This window comes from Acomys minous, assembly GCF_964271855.1.
Source record: "Acomys minous genome assembly, chromosome: 16".
In the NCBI taxonomy this organism is placed as follows: domain Eukaryota; kingdom Metazoa; phylum Chordata; class Mammalia; order Rodentia; family Muridae; genus Acomys; species Acomys minous.
Window position 1 is genome coordinate 18,117,750 of NC_140498.1, and position 15,614 is coordinate 18,133,363.

General features: G+C 53.2%; 1 protein-coding gene across 3 annotated transcripts; it reads right to left on the bottom strand.

Moving 5' to 3' along the window:
• Window positions 1–1,233: 1,233 nt before the first annotated feature.
• Window positions 1,234–12,754, bottom strand: SHROOM1 (shroom family member 1). 3 transcript variants are annotated; one of them, XM_084761198.1, is made up of 8 exons: window positions 12,222–12,754; window positions 5,155–6,125; window positions 5,014–5,069; window positions 3,623–3,820; window positions 2,869–3,429; window positions 2,650–2,788; window positions 2,224–2,496; window positions 1,234–2,110 (listed from the first exon to the last, which is right to left on the bottom strand). In XM_084761198.1, the coding sequence occupies exons 2-8, from the start codon at window positions 6,091–6,093 to the stop codon at window positions 1,778–1,780; spliced, it is 2,499 nt and encodes an 832-aa protein (XP_084617324.1). In that variant the 5' UTR covers window positions 6,094–6,125; window positions 12,222–12,754; the 3' UTR covers window positions 1,234–1,777. The 3 variants fall into 3 exon arrangements, with proteins under 3 accessions (XP_084617324.1, XP_084617322.1, XP_084617323.1); XM_084761196.1 differs by having other exon boundaries at window positions 2,224–2,499; XM_084761197.1 differs by lacking the exon at window positions 3,623–3,820 and having other exon boundaries at window positions 2,224–2,499.
• Window positions 12,755–15,614: the final 2,860 nt, after the last annotated feature.

Consider the following 15,614-nt stretch of genomic DNA (forward strand, 5'->3'; position numbering starts at 1 on the left):
CACTTAACACGTGCCTTTTTAACGTGCCCAACTTCCAAAAATACCCTGAGCTTTTGAGAGAAAATATTCTCACCCACGGTGTTGGCAGCTTCGATACTAAAGCTGGTCACACGTTATTCTGGAAAGCTGGTTAGTGTGTACACAGGGCCTGCTGCACAAACGGAGAGGGGTTTGTCCTGAGTTTTGGGCCATCACAGACCACCCCAAGGTGGCCTTTCTAAATACAGTGCAAGCCGTAGCTGCCTTTCTGAGCCTTCAAGCCTCACCCCCACTACCTCTGGGTGCCCCAGCCCGCATCTTTGGCTCCCATCCTCTGCTGCCTTCTTGTATGGCTGATCCAGAACTGGTCTCAGACCACCAGCGGGGTAGGCTGCTTTGTTTGTGTTTTGAGGTATGTGTAGACGGGGGTCTCAGTATGTTGCTAGGCTGCTCTGTGACTTGTGATTCTCAAGAAAAACCTCCCCTCCTCGGCCTGGCAAGTGCTGAGATGACGGACTTTAAATCTAATGGGCCTTGTTTTGTTTGTTTGTTTGTCTGTCTGTTTGTTTGGCATAGTTGGTTGATGATGGTGGAACAAAGCCATGTGTGTGAGTTTGGGGTGTGTGAATGCCATGGCATTCGTGCTGGGACATAAGACAAGTTCTGGGAGTTGGTTCTCTCCTTCTGTGGAATCCGGGGCTTGAACTCGGGTTATCAGACTTGCACGGCAAGCTCTTTTTGCCAGCTGAGCCGTCTCACTGACCCAAGACCTAAGCTTTTGTGGTGGTGATTCACCACCAGTTACCAGCGCAGTTAGCAATTGCTGGTGGCAGTGGCGTGCCCCTCAGCCCCTACGGTTTCCAAACAGTTCTCCAGCCTCCCCTCAGACATCGTTTGGCCGGCCTGACTTTATGCCATGTTGCTCTTCCACTCTAGGCAGCCAGGACTGCCGCTGGAATTGGTCAACCGGAACCCCTCCCCCCCCTTTCCACGTCGTGTGCAGGCAACACACACTTCTCTTAGGGACGGTTATTAGAAAACAAAACACGGCGCTGTTTTGCACCTTAACCTGCAGTGCTCTTCTCTCTCGACTCCTCCGCCTCCCACCAACTCTGACAGAGGGACTTGCCAAGGGGTGTGTGTACAGTTTGTGCTTTTACCAAACTTTTGTTGTCGCTGTACTAGGGATTGAACCTAGTGTCTCACACATGTCACGCAAGCACTCTACAACTCAGCTGTATCTGTAGCCCTCTGTTTACATTATCATTTTATTTATTTACTTACGGGTGCTTTGCCCACATGTATATCTGTGCACCACCTACGTGCAGACCTGACTGGGTACCAATTGCCCCGGGACTGTAGTTACAAGTGGGCGTGAGCTGCCCAACGCGCATGCCAGAAATAGAACCCAGATCCTCTGGAAGAACAGCAAGCAGTCTTAACTGCTGAGCCATCTCTCCAGTCCCCTGCGCCTTCCTTTGACATTTTATTTTGAGGCAGCCTCTTCTAAGTTGCCTAGGTTGGCTTTTTAGCACCATTTTGACCCCCAGATAGGCCTCGAACTTGAAATTTTCCTCCCTCAGCTTCCCGTATAGCTGAGATTACAGCTACACTCACCAGGCCAGGCGGTTTTTAAGACCTATACATTAATTCCCAAGTAATTACACTGTGGGAAGATTGGTTCTGGCAAGGCCTGCTCGGAGTCCTCCCTACTCCCTCCAGGGAAAGCTCTCTATAAGGCTCGGGCCCCAGTTGTGGGTGAGGCTAGGACAATACTCCCCACTTCCACAACCTGTAACTAGATATGTGTAGCCGGAAAAGGTGGTTTGCCCAGAGGACGAATCCCCGGGGCCCAGGACAGTCTGGGGAAAAGGGGATGATGACTCAGGTCGTTCCAGATAGTGTCCAGTTGGTCCTTAAGGAACCGGATTCGGTCGTCCAGGCTGCGCTGCTGGGACAGGATCCTGGCCTTGGCGGCTAGCAGCGCACAATAGGAGCGCAGATGCTCTGTGGGCAGCTCCCGCTCCAACACCTGACGCAGGGCTTGCTCCCGCCGTGCCACATGCTCCTTCAGCTCCTTAGCGTCCTCTTGCTGTCGCTGCAGAAGCCGGAGCCGCTGCAGCAGCGAGGCCTGAAAACACCGCGAGAGGGCGCAGTGAGCACCGCTGCTCCCAGTAAGATGCCAGGCGGTCGACCTCAGGCCCCTCCAAACCCAGCTCTTCCCCCAACCTCAACCTCTTTTACCCTCTCATCAGAGTCACTGTCTGAGCCGGCCCTGGCCAAGGCGAGGTGCACACGGGCCAGGCGGCTGCCCAGCAGCAGCAGAAGACCAAGCACGCGCTCTAGATCAGTCATGAACCGGCGGAACCGCTCCAGCTCCCGGGCTGTACAGGCCTGGCTCACAGCAGCCTCCAGAGCTTCGAGGCGTAGGGTCCAGTTTGCGGCCGTCCCCCGCAGTCGCTCCTGCTCAACGTGAAGATCCTGGAGCATCTTCTGGAGGAGGCGGGCTAGCTCCACCTGCCGGGAGGGCCTAGATACTCAAGAACTGGGTCAAGCCTGGAGTTTACCCAGCTTTCAGTCACTAGCACGCCCCCAGCCTCCCTCTCCCCTGGCCCGCCTCGCTCTCCCCTCCCCCCGCCGGTGCCCCTCCCCCCCACTTCACCGACTCACTTTCTTGGCCTGGATGCTGTTTCGTTCTGGGAGTCCCTGGCTGCTTGTCTGGTCAGGCACAGGGTTGGGGCTAGAGTTTTCAGACCTCAGTGCCTCCTGGGAAGCCGGCGGTTCTCGGGTGAAGTGGCATCCGCAGTACCTGAGGACAAAGGCAAAGTTGGATGAGTCTTTCTGCCCTAGACTGCAGAGACTCAGGAGTCCCTAGTGCCCGTCGCTCACCCTGTCTCCATCACTCCAGCCTCCTCACAGGCTGGCCTCATCGCAGTCCAGACCTCTGCGGCAGGAAAGAGGCCATCCAGCAGGCCCAGTGGCGGCTCTGGACCAGGCTGGGCAGCAAGAGTGTCACTCAGAGAGGGATCCAGTCTGGCCAGCTCCTGAACCAGCTCCTCAAAATGCCGACTAGGCCAAGTTGGCTTGGAACCAGGCTGGCCCCAGGCCAGGGAAGTGGGGTGAAGGGGCCCTGGAGTCTCAGAGCCTGAAGGTCGCAGGACATCCCCTGAGAGAGACCCCAGGGGGTTATCATGTGTAGCTGCGGGGTGGCAGGGGTCAGCGGTCAGAGGCACAGCAGCGTCAGATGGTGGGATGTCACCATCTGTAGTCCCAGGAGGGCTGCGGCTTGTAGGTCTGGAGATGTCCGCGGAGCCGGTCACCCCTTGGCGGTAGCTGTCTGTTCCTGTGATCCCTGGGACCTCAGGGGAGGGGGTCTCTGCTGAGACTGTAATCTGGCCAGCTTTTTTGCTTAAACCATTTTCATACTGCTGGTCAGGGCTGTGGAGATCCCTGGAAGAGGAAGAAATGAATGAGAAAAAACTTTGTCACAGGGAAGAGCTGGCTTTTTCAAGGGGTCCTTACCCACATCCTCACCATCTGGGCATTACAAGAAAGAAAGATACCCACCCTCTGGCGTTTTTCAGATGTATATGTGTGTGAGAAGAGAGAGTCTCTCCATGCTTGGGCACAAGAGGGGATTCACCTGACTGGGGGCCCCTGGGGGGCATGGGAATCTTGAGGGGATGGCGTCTTGGCTTCTTCCGGGGACACATCATCATCAGGTAGGGAGGGGTACGGAGTAGACACTGTGGTCTCAGAGACTCTCTGACCACAGCCAGCTGGTCTGGTCTGGAGGACCTCTCCAGGGCATGCCATGGCAGCCTCCTTCTGAGTCAAGAACCTAGAGGCAGGGACCCAACAGTGACCAGAAGAGAGAGCCTTTCCACTGCACAGAGAAACAGCAGAGCACGCAGGTCTCAAATGAGGGAGGTAGACTGTCTCGGGATGGTGAATCCATTGTGTAACCTTGGCTGTCCTGGAACTCCCTTTGTAGACCAGACTGGCCTCGAACTCACAGTGATCCGCCTGCCTCTGCCTCCCTGAGTGCTGGGATTAAAGGCTTGCGCCACCACAAGCGGCTAAAATATACTTATTTATTTTTATGTATATGAGCGATCTGTCTTCACACATAGCAGAAGAGGGAATCAGATCCCAGGATAGATGATTATGAGCCATCATGTGGTTGCTGGGAATTGAACTCAGGACCTTTGGAAGGGCAGCCTGTGTTCTTGTTTTTGCTGTTGTTGTTGTAGTTGTTTTGTTTTTGTTTGTTTTTTCAAGACAGGGTTTCTCTGTGTATCCCTGGCCATCCTGGACTCGCTTTGTAGACCAGGCTGGCCTCAAACTCACAAGTGCTGGGATTAAAGGCATGCGCCACCACGCCCGGACAGCCCATGTTCTGAACCAAGCCACCTCTCAAGCCCCCAACCCCTAGTCATCTTGACTGGATTTGGAATTACTTAGGAGACACACCTTTGACAGACTGTAAGGAGGTTTCCAGAGAGGTGTCACTAAGGCAGGCAGACCCATGCCCACGCTGAATGTGGGCAGTGCCATCCCTTGGACCAGGTTTCTAGGACTGAACAGGAAGTAGGAAAAGAGACCAGGAGGAGCCTGTTTCCTGACTTCCCTTGCAGTGTTACCAAAAGCCTCACGTTCCCTGAATCCATGCCTTCTCTGCTATGTGGACTCTTCAACCAAGAGCCAAAATAGGTCCTTCTTCTCCAAGTTCCCTTTGTTAGGAATTTGGTCACAACAGGAGGAAAAGTATTAAGAGGATTCGTGATTCTTTGTTTTGTTTTGGTTTGGTTTGGGCTTTTTGAGACAGGGTTTCTCTGAAGCCTTGGCAGTCCTGGACTCGTTTTGTAGACCAGGCTGCCCTTGAACTCACCGAGAACCTCCTGCCTTTGCCTCCCTGAGTGCTGGGATTACAGGTGTGCCACTGCACCCCAACTCCTGTGATTGCTTTTAAAGGAAGACCTGTGAAAGTTGACTTCAAACACCTTTGTTCCCAGAGCGTCCCATGTCTCTCACCTGGAAAGCTTGGTCTGAAGCAATGGTCTGGGCGTCTCTGCTCTTTGAGGAACAGCCTAGAATGGGGAACAGTGGCTTGAAACAGCAGTCTCCCAGATGCCGCCCTCCCCGACCAGCCCGGCATCCTTTATCGACCATTACCTGGACAGCGGCCACAGTCCTTTCTGAACCTTTGCTAGGACGCATGACCTCGCCTGAAACACTCTGACTCCGACCCACAGGCCTATGGGCATTGCCAAGATCCACAGACCCGGAGTCCAGATCCACTGAACTTAGGGACTGAGTCTCCTGCAGCCCTTGGGATTTAGCGTGTGTTCTATGCTGCAATTCCTGCGTGGAACAAGCCTCTCTCAGGCCCTCGCTTGGGGGCCCACCGCTCCAACCCACGCGATGCAGTTTGCCTGGCTCGGAGAAGCAGCACAGCCTCTGCTGGCTGGCAAGACGCCCCCGGCCCACAGCACCCAGCGCTGGGACCGCAGGGCGTGCTGGCTCCGCTTCTCCTTCCTCCTGGCTGATGGAGGCGGAGCGCGTGTGCACCAGGGGAGGTCGCGCGGGGAGTGCGGGCCGCAGGCGCCCGGGCAGGCTCATGCGGAGCTCCTTTCGTTGGAAGGACGTCTCCCGCAGCACCCGCCGCTGCGCACCCTGCAGCCGCTGGCGGTAGGCGGCCCGCGAGGCTGGCGGGCTGGGAGGCTCCGCGTTGCACGCGGCAGCCTCAGCCTCGGCGGCCAGCGCATACAGCAGCGGGGTGTCCTGTCTGTTCAGTGGCCCCGTGCTACCCTGGACCTCTGGAGGCTGTGGGCTGCTGTGCTCAGCGACTGTCGACCCGGGCGGCTGGGTCGTTGGAAGGATAGCATCTTGCGGGGTTTGGGATCGGCCACCCCAAACCACGCGCACGTAGTCCCAGTCTAAGTAAGGGAGGAGGTCGGTGCCGGGGGCCGGCGTGCAGGTCTCGGGACCGCTAGATGGCGAGGAGAAAGAGCTGTAGGCCGAGTCGGCGCGCGTGGACAGCCGTCTCAAGTCTAGGCTTCCAGTGTCTGGCGCTGGGGAGGTGCGGTCGCTCCCAGTACCCAGGGCCTCCATGGTTGTGCAGTTGGGGACTGGGGCTGGTGGGCCTGGTAGGGTCCGAGAAAACAAAACAAAACACAGATGGGTTGGTGGGTGAAGAGTTCAGGTAAGAGCTAGGACAACATGCTGGCTCCTTCACCACGGGAGAACCGGGCCTTATATGTCACCTCCCTGGTCACACAGTCCCTAGCTCTGGCATCTTCCTCTTACCCCTCAATATGGTAGAGAAACTTTTGAGGTTAAGACGGCATGGGCGTGCTGGGCACGGTGGCGAACGCCTTTAATCGCAGTACTCAGGGAGGCAGAGGCAGGCGGAACTTTGTGAGTTCAAGGTCAGCCTAGTTTAAAAAGTGAGTCCAGGACAGCCAAGTCCACACAGAGAAACCCTGTCTCGGGGGGGGGGGGGCCGGGCATGGCATGGGCAATAGGACTCGTTGTACAGCGCAAGTCTGGGCCTTGGGAACCTCAGTTCTGACGCAATTGCCCCATTCCCTTGCCAGGGCTTTCCCTAGCTGCACCTCTGCCCTGGCGCCTCCCGCAGTGCTGAGAGCAGGCGCATGCTCAAACCCTAGTCCCACCCAGGCTGCTTCCTGACCATTCTGTTAGCTTCTCTGTGTGATCTTTCCCTGATAAACAATGATCAAAAATGTTCTGAGATCACAGGAGCTCAGAGGCAAGGCAGGAACAGGGGCAGCTTCACAATATCTGTCCGCACCCACAAGGGGCAGAGCCCTGGCTAGAATCTAGCATGCCTCCAAGGCCACTGCAGCCAAGGTCAATTTCCTAGAGGCAAACCCTGCCCAAAGCCCTTGCCATGGTCCCTCTTTCCCCCAACAAAACCCAAACTCCAAGTGGGAAATAAATCACCTTAAGTACTATAAATTCCAAAATAATGCACTGGGTGGGTCTGCAACTCTGTCTTCTGTCTGGGAGCTATAGCAGATGCCCAAACTCCCTTACAATTCTCCCACAGGACTCAGCTTGGAGGTCTTGGGGTTCTTTGGGACCCCCAAGGTGTCACTCGTCCCCTTCTCTGCTGTTAATTGTTTGCTATTCCCCACTGCCACCCTTGAGCTTCCTGAGGACAGGCCCTGCCCTTATTTGTCACTCAGTGCCTGGTACCAGCCCTGGCATGTAGTCAATGTTAAATAAATAGTTGCTGAACGCCAAGGGAAGGGACAGAGGTATGGGAAGGTGATGTTAGGGCGGCCTTGGTGGAAAAGAAGCCGGCTTCATGTCTTCTCACCTCCTGGTTGTCCCTCTTTACTGGGGAAGGCAACAGAATGCGTGAGAAGCCCTGGCCACCGTGGGTATAGCCAGGCTGCTCATGCACTCAGGAAGAAACAGAGCCTGCAGGCGAGCAGGACTGGCTGGAAATTGATCCCTCCCCAGCGCCAAGAGGCAGAGCCAGGGGAAAGCCTGTGTGGCTAGGACTGCCTGGGAGGAGTTGTGAGGCGAGGTGTGGGGAGCTGGGACTCCCAAAGAACTATAGTGTAGTGTGTCTTTCTCGAGCTACTTGGGGTGGGTGGGAGTGCAGAGATTCGGGTGGGACAACCCTGAGACGTGGTCCAAAAGCGGGCTCTTTTGAGCTTCCTAGAAGCTTTGGAATTCAGGGTCTTCCTACACCCACCTCTCTGAGATGCAGGATGCTGTACATTACTGGAAGTGGGTCCAGGAGCATAAAGCCTTCCTGAAATGGAGCAGCAAGCAAGCCTTCACTAGACCTAGGACCAGACATCTTGATGTGGCCATGCTGGGTCAGTCTTTATGCTCAGCCAGACCAGCCCTGTTGATTAGTCGTTAAGCTCGGGTTTGGGGATCTCTTTGCAAAGTCTTCCCACTCTCTGGACCTCAGGAGGGCAAGAAGCTACTGAGTGACAGCCCCCGAGAGAATAGCCCACTCTTCTAAACCATCTACCCTGGCTGCTCAGACACCAGTTCTCTCTCTTCCTAATTTTTCTTTTCTTTAAAAAGTTTAGTTTTGCCGGGCGGTGGTGGCGCACGCCTTTAATCCCAGCACTCGAGAGGCAGAGGCAGGAGGATCCCTGTGAGTTCGAGGCCAGTCTGGTCTACAAAGTGAGTCCAGGACAGCCAGGGATACACAGAGAACCTCTGTCTCAAAAAAACAAACAAACAAATAAATAAATAAACAAAAAGTTTAGTTTTTTTGTTTGTTTGTTTTTGGCCAGGCGTGGTGATGCATTTGCCTATAACCCCAGTACTTGGGAAGCAGAGACAGGCAGATCTCTTGAGTTTGAAGCCAGCCTGGTTTACATAGAGAGTTCCAGGGACAGCCAGGGCTACACAAAGAGGCCCTGTCTTGAAAACCCAATAAAATAAGTAAATAAATAGGGTGTGTGTGTGTGTGTGTGTGTGTGTGTGTGTGTGTGTGTGTGTAAGCCAGAGGTTGATGTCTAATGTCTTCCTCTTCCTCAATCTGTTTTCATACTCCCCTCCCCTTCTTAAAAATTTATTCTTTTGAGACAAGGTTCCTCAAATATGTAGCCTTAGATGTTTCTACCTCCTGAGTGCTGGGATTAAAGGCATGCCCCACCCCCACCCCAACCCCCACCCCCACTGAGACAAGCACTCTTCTGCCTCACCCTCCACACCCAGCAACAGTACCCCTGCTTTTTACTTAGGTGTTGAGGAGTCAAAGTCAGAGCCGCACACTTGTCCAACAGTTACTGTACTGACTAAGTGAGCCATCTCCCCAACTCCTCTCTTCCTCATCTTTCTAAACCCAGATCTTCCTTAATCTTTCTAAGCATAAGCCACCCGTGCCTGGCCATGTTGGCCTGCCAAAAGGCAGCAGTGATGAAAATACGAAGATATTTCCCCCAAAGGAGTCTACCCCACCCCCACCCCCCCAGACAGGGTTTCTCTGTGTAGCCTTGGCTGTCCCGGACTTGCTTTGTGGACCAGGCTGGCCTCAAATTTACAGCGATCTGCTTGCCTCTGCCTCCCGAGTGCTGGGATTAAAGGCGTGCGCCACCACCGCCCGGCCCCCAAAGGAGTCTTTTAAGGCTGAGATTGACTCAGTGGGTCAAATGACTGCCGAGCCTGACAACTTGAGTTTGATCCTGGGAACCCATATGGGAGGAAGCGAACTGATTCAACCTGACCATTGTCATTGTGACATGCACATCTGCATATTCCCCCCCCCCCTCTCTCTCTCTCTCCTACATACACACAAATTAATTTTTAAAAAGACAAATAATGAAAATTTATGTTGGGTGAGTTTCTGTGTCAGCAAAGGATTCTCTAATCACCAGATAAAAACAGCTTAAGATGGCTAGAGAGCTGCGCTAAGAGAGCTTGCTACACTAGATATAGTGGCACATGCTTTTTGTTTGTTTGTTTGTTTTTTGTTTGTTGAGACAGGGTTTCTCTGTGCAGCCTTAGCTGTCCTGGACTAATTTTGTAGACTAGGCTGGCCTCGAACTCACAGCAATCCACTGGTACACACTTTTAATCCCAGCACTTGGAAGGCAGACACAGGAGGATCTCTATGAATTTGAGTCCAGCCCGGCCCACAGAGTAGTTCCAGGACAGTCAAGGCCTGTCTTAAAAATCAGACAAATAAACAAGTAAACAAACAAACACAGAACTTGCCACTTTTGTATAGGACCCAACTTTGGCTCCCAAGCATCGACAGGGCAGTTAATAATCATCTGTAACTTGAGTTCCAGGGGACCCCGTGTTCTCCTCTGGCTTCTTTGGACACCAGACATGTGTGTGGTGCACATACATACATGTAGGCAAAACATACACATAAAAATAACATAAAAAACATCTTTAAAACAAACCAAAGCTGGGCTGTGGTGGCTCACGCCTTTAATCCCAGCACTTGGGAGGCAGAGGCAGTTGGATCGCTGTGAATTTGAGGCCAGCCTGGTCTACCAAGCGAGTCCAGGAGAGGCAAGGCTACACAGAGAAACCCTGTCTCAAAAAACCAAAAAAAGAAACAGGAAAAAAAAAAAACACCTTAAGGAACAAAAGATGACTCATTGGCTGACACTTTGGGTTTGATCTCTGGGACTCATACGAAAAGTCGGATTCAGGGCCTGGAGAGATGACTCAACAGTTAAAGAGCACTGACTGCTCTAACAGTGGACCTTGGTTTGGTTCCCAGCACCACCTGGCTCACAACCAACTGTAACTCCAATTCCAAATGATCCAACACCTTCCGAAGGTATGTGCTTGGCCATGTGTACATAAAATAAAATAAATGCTTTTTTTTTTAAATGTCAGATGTTGTAGTGCACATCGGCAACCCCAGCATACTGACAGTGAGATGGGAAGTAGAAACAAGAGAATCATCTGGAAGGTTGAAGGCCAGCTACCCTCAAATACACACCTAGCAGCAGAAACAAGAGAGACCCGGCCTCACAAAGGTGGAAGGTGACAACAGACCCCTGGAAGCTCCCCTCTGACTTCCATAAACACACCATGACACTCAGGCCCCATACTAACAGGCACAACAAATAAAGTAATTGATGAAATTAATTTCCATTAAATGCATATACATGCTGGGCGTGGTGGCGCATGCCTTTAATCCCAGCAGAGGCAGGCGGATCGCTGTGAGTTCAAGGCCAGCCTGGTCTACAAAGTGAGTCTAGGACAGCCAAGGCTACACAGAGAAAGCCTGTCTCGAAAAACTATTAAAAAAAAAAAAAGGCATACACATATCTGTTCTCTTATCGTCCCTAACTTGTCTCAAGGATTCTTGCATTGGTGGGCCCCAGCAGGTTTCTGTCCATGCAGAACTCTCTCCCATGTTGTGCCCTCTGTAGGACCTGCTGTGCCACCAGGGCCTTGAAGCCTTTGCACAAGCAACACGGAATTTTCACACTTGTCCCCAGAGGAGGGTTTGTAGCAGCATAGAGTCTGCTAGAAAAGTAGACTGGGGTCCTGGGGACGGAGGAAGGTGCTTGTCAGCTGAGCAAAGGAGTAAGTGAGCTGTGCTCAGGGTTCAGAGCTACTTAAGGGTGGAAACGCCAGACTCGGAGGATGAGGCAGTGCTCGTTCAGGCTGGGGCCTCTGGGCTTGTCTGCGGCTGTGGCAAGTCTAGCAATGTCTAGAGTGAAGGTGGACCCAGGCAAGCAACTAGACCCAGGGCTTCAGTCAAGGCTTGCTGGGGAATTCGAGGAAGACAATTTTCGGTGGACAAAAACCACACCAAGGCGATGCGTGCAAGTCCAGGGCAGGTGACAGGAAAGAACACAACCGCAAAGCTAATCTAGAGTGAAGCGCTCCTTTCAAGGGCCACCTCCCATCCATCTTCCTGTGAGGACCTGTGCAGGCCACTCCTTGCCTCTGGCCTTCCCTCAGTTCCGTGGAGGGCTGTGACTGCATTCCCAGGCTCTCCTAGAGTCCGAGATCCGGGGCTAACAGCTGGATTTTAGATCCTGGAGTCCTAGACTAGGCCTTGGTTCTCTCTGTCCTATTCTCGGAGGCAGTAGGTGACATTGCACCCCTGTGCAACATCTGTTCTGCGACATAGCCTTTGATGGTTATATGGTCTCTTCTTAGCCCTGGAACGCCCTCTGCTGAGAACCCACTTCCAGGGGGTGTACAAAAACCACACCTGGGTACAGCCAATCACCTCCGTGGACAGAGGAACCAGGGCTCCAAAGAGGGTTGGAGCTAAGCCGTGGGGACCACATGAGGCAGTAGAATCACATGGAATGGCAAAAAAAAAAAGGGGGGGGGGGCGCTTGGAACACTAGGAGAGCGGGTGGCCTCTAACCGCCCTTTTCCAAGCCTTCCCTGTAGAGTTGGTGGTCCAGGAAGATTGGGGACTGGGAGGGACCAGAATTTTCCAGCAACCAGAAGTTTAAGAACAGAGAGTCGCGAGGTGGACGCCACTGTGTGCTTTGAGTCCCTGCAAGAGCTGGGACAGCTAGACAGTCCTGTCCCCTGCCAGGCCCCGCCAAGAGTAAAGGTGCGCTGGGGCCCGGTCTCCACTGACGCAGCCAGTCTGGACTCCAGGTCGGGAGGTCCAGACAGAAGAACCGTCTGGCTGCTTAGCGGCCACCGCAGTCGCCGCCCCGACCCTCCCGTCAGGGTCTCCTTCCTGGGAAGCGGGTCTGTGGGCCACGCGCTGCCCGTCCCCTCCCTCACTGGGTCCCGCCGCCTACCTGTGGCTTCAGCGGGAGACGCGCTCCAGGGCGCCCGCGCAATGACATCCGAGCCTGGGGCTTCAGCTGCCGACGCCACCTCCAGTCTCCGGTCGCCGGTCGCCAGTAGGAGAGGCGCCACCTCCGACCAAGGGGGCGGGAGCCTCAAGTGGCGGCGGGCCACCGGGAGCCGCGCCCCTTCCTCGTGTGATTCTGCGCGTGGCCCTAGTCCACCGCCGCAGAAAACCAGAGCCGGAGAGCGATCGCTCTCGCTCCCAGCACTGCCGGATCCGCAGGCAAGTCTTCTGGACCCACAGTCTCCTCGGTGTGAGGTCAAACCCGCCCTGGAGCACCAAAGGCTCACCTTAAAAAAAAAAAAAAAAAACCTGCATTTACTTATTTACTTACTTATTTGGTGTGCGTATGCGTGTCTGTGTGTGTGGTGGGGGACGAGGGGAGGGGGGTGGCTCCCATGTGGAGGTCAGAAAACAGCTTAGAGGAGTCAGTTCTTTCCTTCCATCCTGTGGAGTCGTGGGATCCAAGTAAGGTAATCTGGCTTGGTGACATAAACCTTTATCTACCGGACCATCTCTCCTGGTCTGTTCTCTTAAACTACGTGGAGGAGACAGATGTGCCTGGAGCTCCTGCCTCATCCTCTCCTGAGCGGTGAGTGTGCTTTAGACAGTAATGCGGTAATGCGGTAATGGTTTTCGTGGCCAAACATTCTCCCTTCAGACCTGCATTTCCTGCTGCCTCCTGGACTCCTTGCTCCCCTGTTCCGTCTTAGTACCCTTGTCTCCCATTTCTCCCTCTACCAGAGCCAGTCCAGGCAGAGCTCTGAATATACTTATTATTCACATGGGCTGCTGGGAGTGGGGCCTTCACCCTCTGGGACCATCCCACCCGCAAAGAACGCTGTTCCTGAACAGGGCTGGTCTACAAAGCAAGTTCCAGTACAGCCATGGCTGGCTATACAGAGAAACCCTGTCTTGAAGTGGGGGAAAACAAAAAACAAACAAACAAATAAAAACCTCCTGGGCTGGAAAGATGGCTCAGAGGTTAAGAGCCCTGACTGCTCTTCCAGAGGGTCTGAGTTCAATTCCCAGGAACCACATGGTGGCTCACAACCATCTGTAATGTGATATGATGCCCTCTTCTGCCCTGCAGGTATCAATGCAGGCAGAGTGCTGTATACATAATAAATAAATAGATAGATAGATAGATAGATAGATAGATAGATAGATAGATCTTTAAGAAAGAAAGTCCTGCTGGGGCTTGAGAGATGACCCAGTGGTTTAGATCATTTGTTGCTTTTACAGACTTCCAGCACCAACACAGAGATTCACGATCTTTTGTAAGTCCAGTTCTTCGGGACCCCACAGCTTTTTTTGATCTCTGAGGGCACCAGGCATGCACATGACACACACGTGTGCAGGTAAAACATTCATTCACATAAAATAAATACAATTTTAAAAAACAAAAGAATGTTGCAATGGGGCAGGGGATGGAGGGAGCACAAGGCTTTAATCCCAGCATTTGGGAGGCAGAGGCAGGCAGATCTCTGTGAGTTGGAGGCCAGTCTGGTTTAGAAAGTGACAGTCAGGGCTATTACAGAGAGAAACCCTGTCTGGGTTTGGAGAGGGGGGCAGGGAGAAAGAAAAAAGAATGTTCTGTCTTCATCTGCCACTACGCCCAACTTTCCGAAATCCCTAAGTACCCACCCACTCATGGAGCTGCTCTACTCCTGGGAGGGGCTAGGGGCCATTTAAATCCCTTCTGACTCCCACCTTGCTCTGACTTGACCTTGAGCATATCTGGGGGCAAGGGTGTGTCCCCTAATCTGGCATACTATGCCCCCCCATGTTTGTTTTAAAATAACTAGGAGCAAGAACCTTGTCCAGGAGTCAGGGCTGCCAGGTCCTGGGCCTAGAAAGCCTGAGGTCTCTGTTTCCCTGGGTCTTCTAGGGACAGAGGAAACCAACAAAGTCCCTAACTTCTGAGACCCCACCCCCACCCCACTTTTCTTCTAAGACATGGAAACGTGAACCCCAAGGCCTAGAAGTTGGCTTGCCAATGCCAGTTAGGTGTTGGTGCTGCCAGGAGCTACACTATCATGCACAGGAGACCTCAGCTTCCTGCTGAACGCAAATCACTTCAGAGGCATCAGTGACATCAGGACGCAACCAAGTCTGTAATCTGATTGGACACTGCAAGAATGAACAAATGTTTCCATCCTGGGTAGTAAATGACTTCTCTCAAGTTGCTGCTTTTGCGCTCTCTCTCTCTCTCTCTCTCTCTCTCTCTCTCTCTCTCTCTCTCTCTCTCTCTCTCTCTCCCTCTCTCTCTCATTTGTATACTGTAGGCTAGAGAGATAGCTGAGTGGTTAGGAACACTTGCTGCCCCAACAGAGGACCTAAGTTTTGTTCCCAGCTTCCACATGGCACCTCACTACTGTCTATAACTCTAAGTTCCAGGCTAGCCTGGGCTATGCAAGGAGACACTAGCTCATAAAAAAGTAAAGCCTATGTGTCTCTCCCCGTCTGTGGCTCTGTGCTTTGTGAGACTTGGGAAGAGTTCTTCTCCAGAGTCCCTTATATGGACAGACGGAGGCAGGATTAGAGCCGCAGAGCTTACTGACCTCTGAGAGCTGATAGGGTGGTGGTGGTGATGGGGAGCCGGGTCAGTGGGCAAAGTGGGTGCCGCCCAGGCACGATGAGCTGAGCTTAGGTATTCAGCACCAAAGTAAAAGTTCAGGCGCCACAGCTCACATTTGTTACCCAGTGCAGGGGACAGGGTGTGTGTGTGTGTGTGTGTATTCCTGGAGTTGGCTGGCCAGCTAGTCTAGCCAAATTGATGATTTCAAATTCAGATTCAGTAAGAGACCTTGTCTCAAAAAATAAGGTGTAGAGGTGATACAGGAGCTGAGTGTGGTGGCGCACACCTTTAATCCCAGCACTTGAGAAGCAGAGGCAGGCAGATCCCTGTGAGTTCAAGGCCAGCCTGGTCTACAAAGAGAGTCCAGGACAGCCAAGGCTACACAGAGAAACCCTGTCTTGAAAAAAAAGAAAAGAAAAGAAAAGTGGTACAGGAAGATACCCAGTGTTGACCTCTGGCCTTCACACACACACACACACACACACACACACACACACACACACACACCTGACCTTCACACACACACACACACACACACACACACACACACACCTGACCTTCACACACACACACACCTGACCTACACACACACACACACACACACACACACACACACACCTGACCTTCACACACACACACACACACACACACACACACACACACCTGACAGAGGTACACACGCATACACCACACACACACACACACACACACCTGACAGAGGTACACACGCATACACCACACACACACACACACACACCT

Bases quoted from the DNA above. Each gene is read 5' to 3' on its own strand.
- SHROOM1 (XM_084761196.1), bottom strand. From the start codon at position 6,093: ATGGAGGCCCTGGGTACTGGGAGCGACCGCACCTCCCCAGCGCCAGAC. The intron at 3,821-5,013 runs GTGAGAGACATG...CCCTGCCTCTAG, and splicing joins CTTCAGACCAAGCTTTCCAG to GTTCTTGACTCAGAAGGAGG. The intron at 2,500-2,649 runs GTGAGTCGGTGA...AGGCCCTCCCGG, and splicing joins ACAGCATCCAGGCCAAGAAA to CAGGTGGAGCTAGCCCGCCT.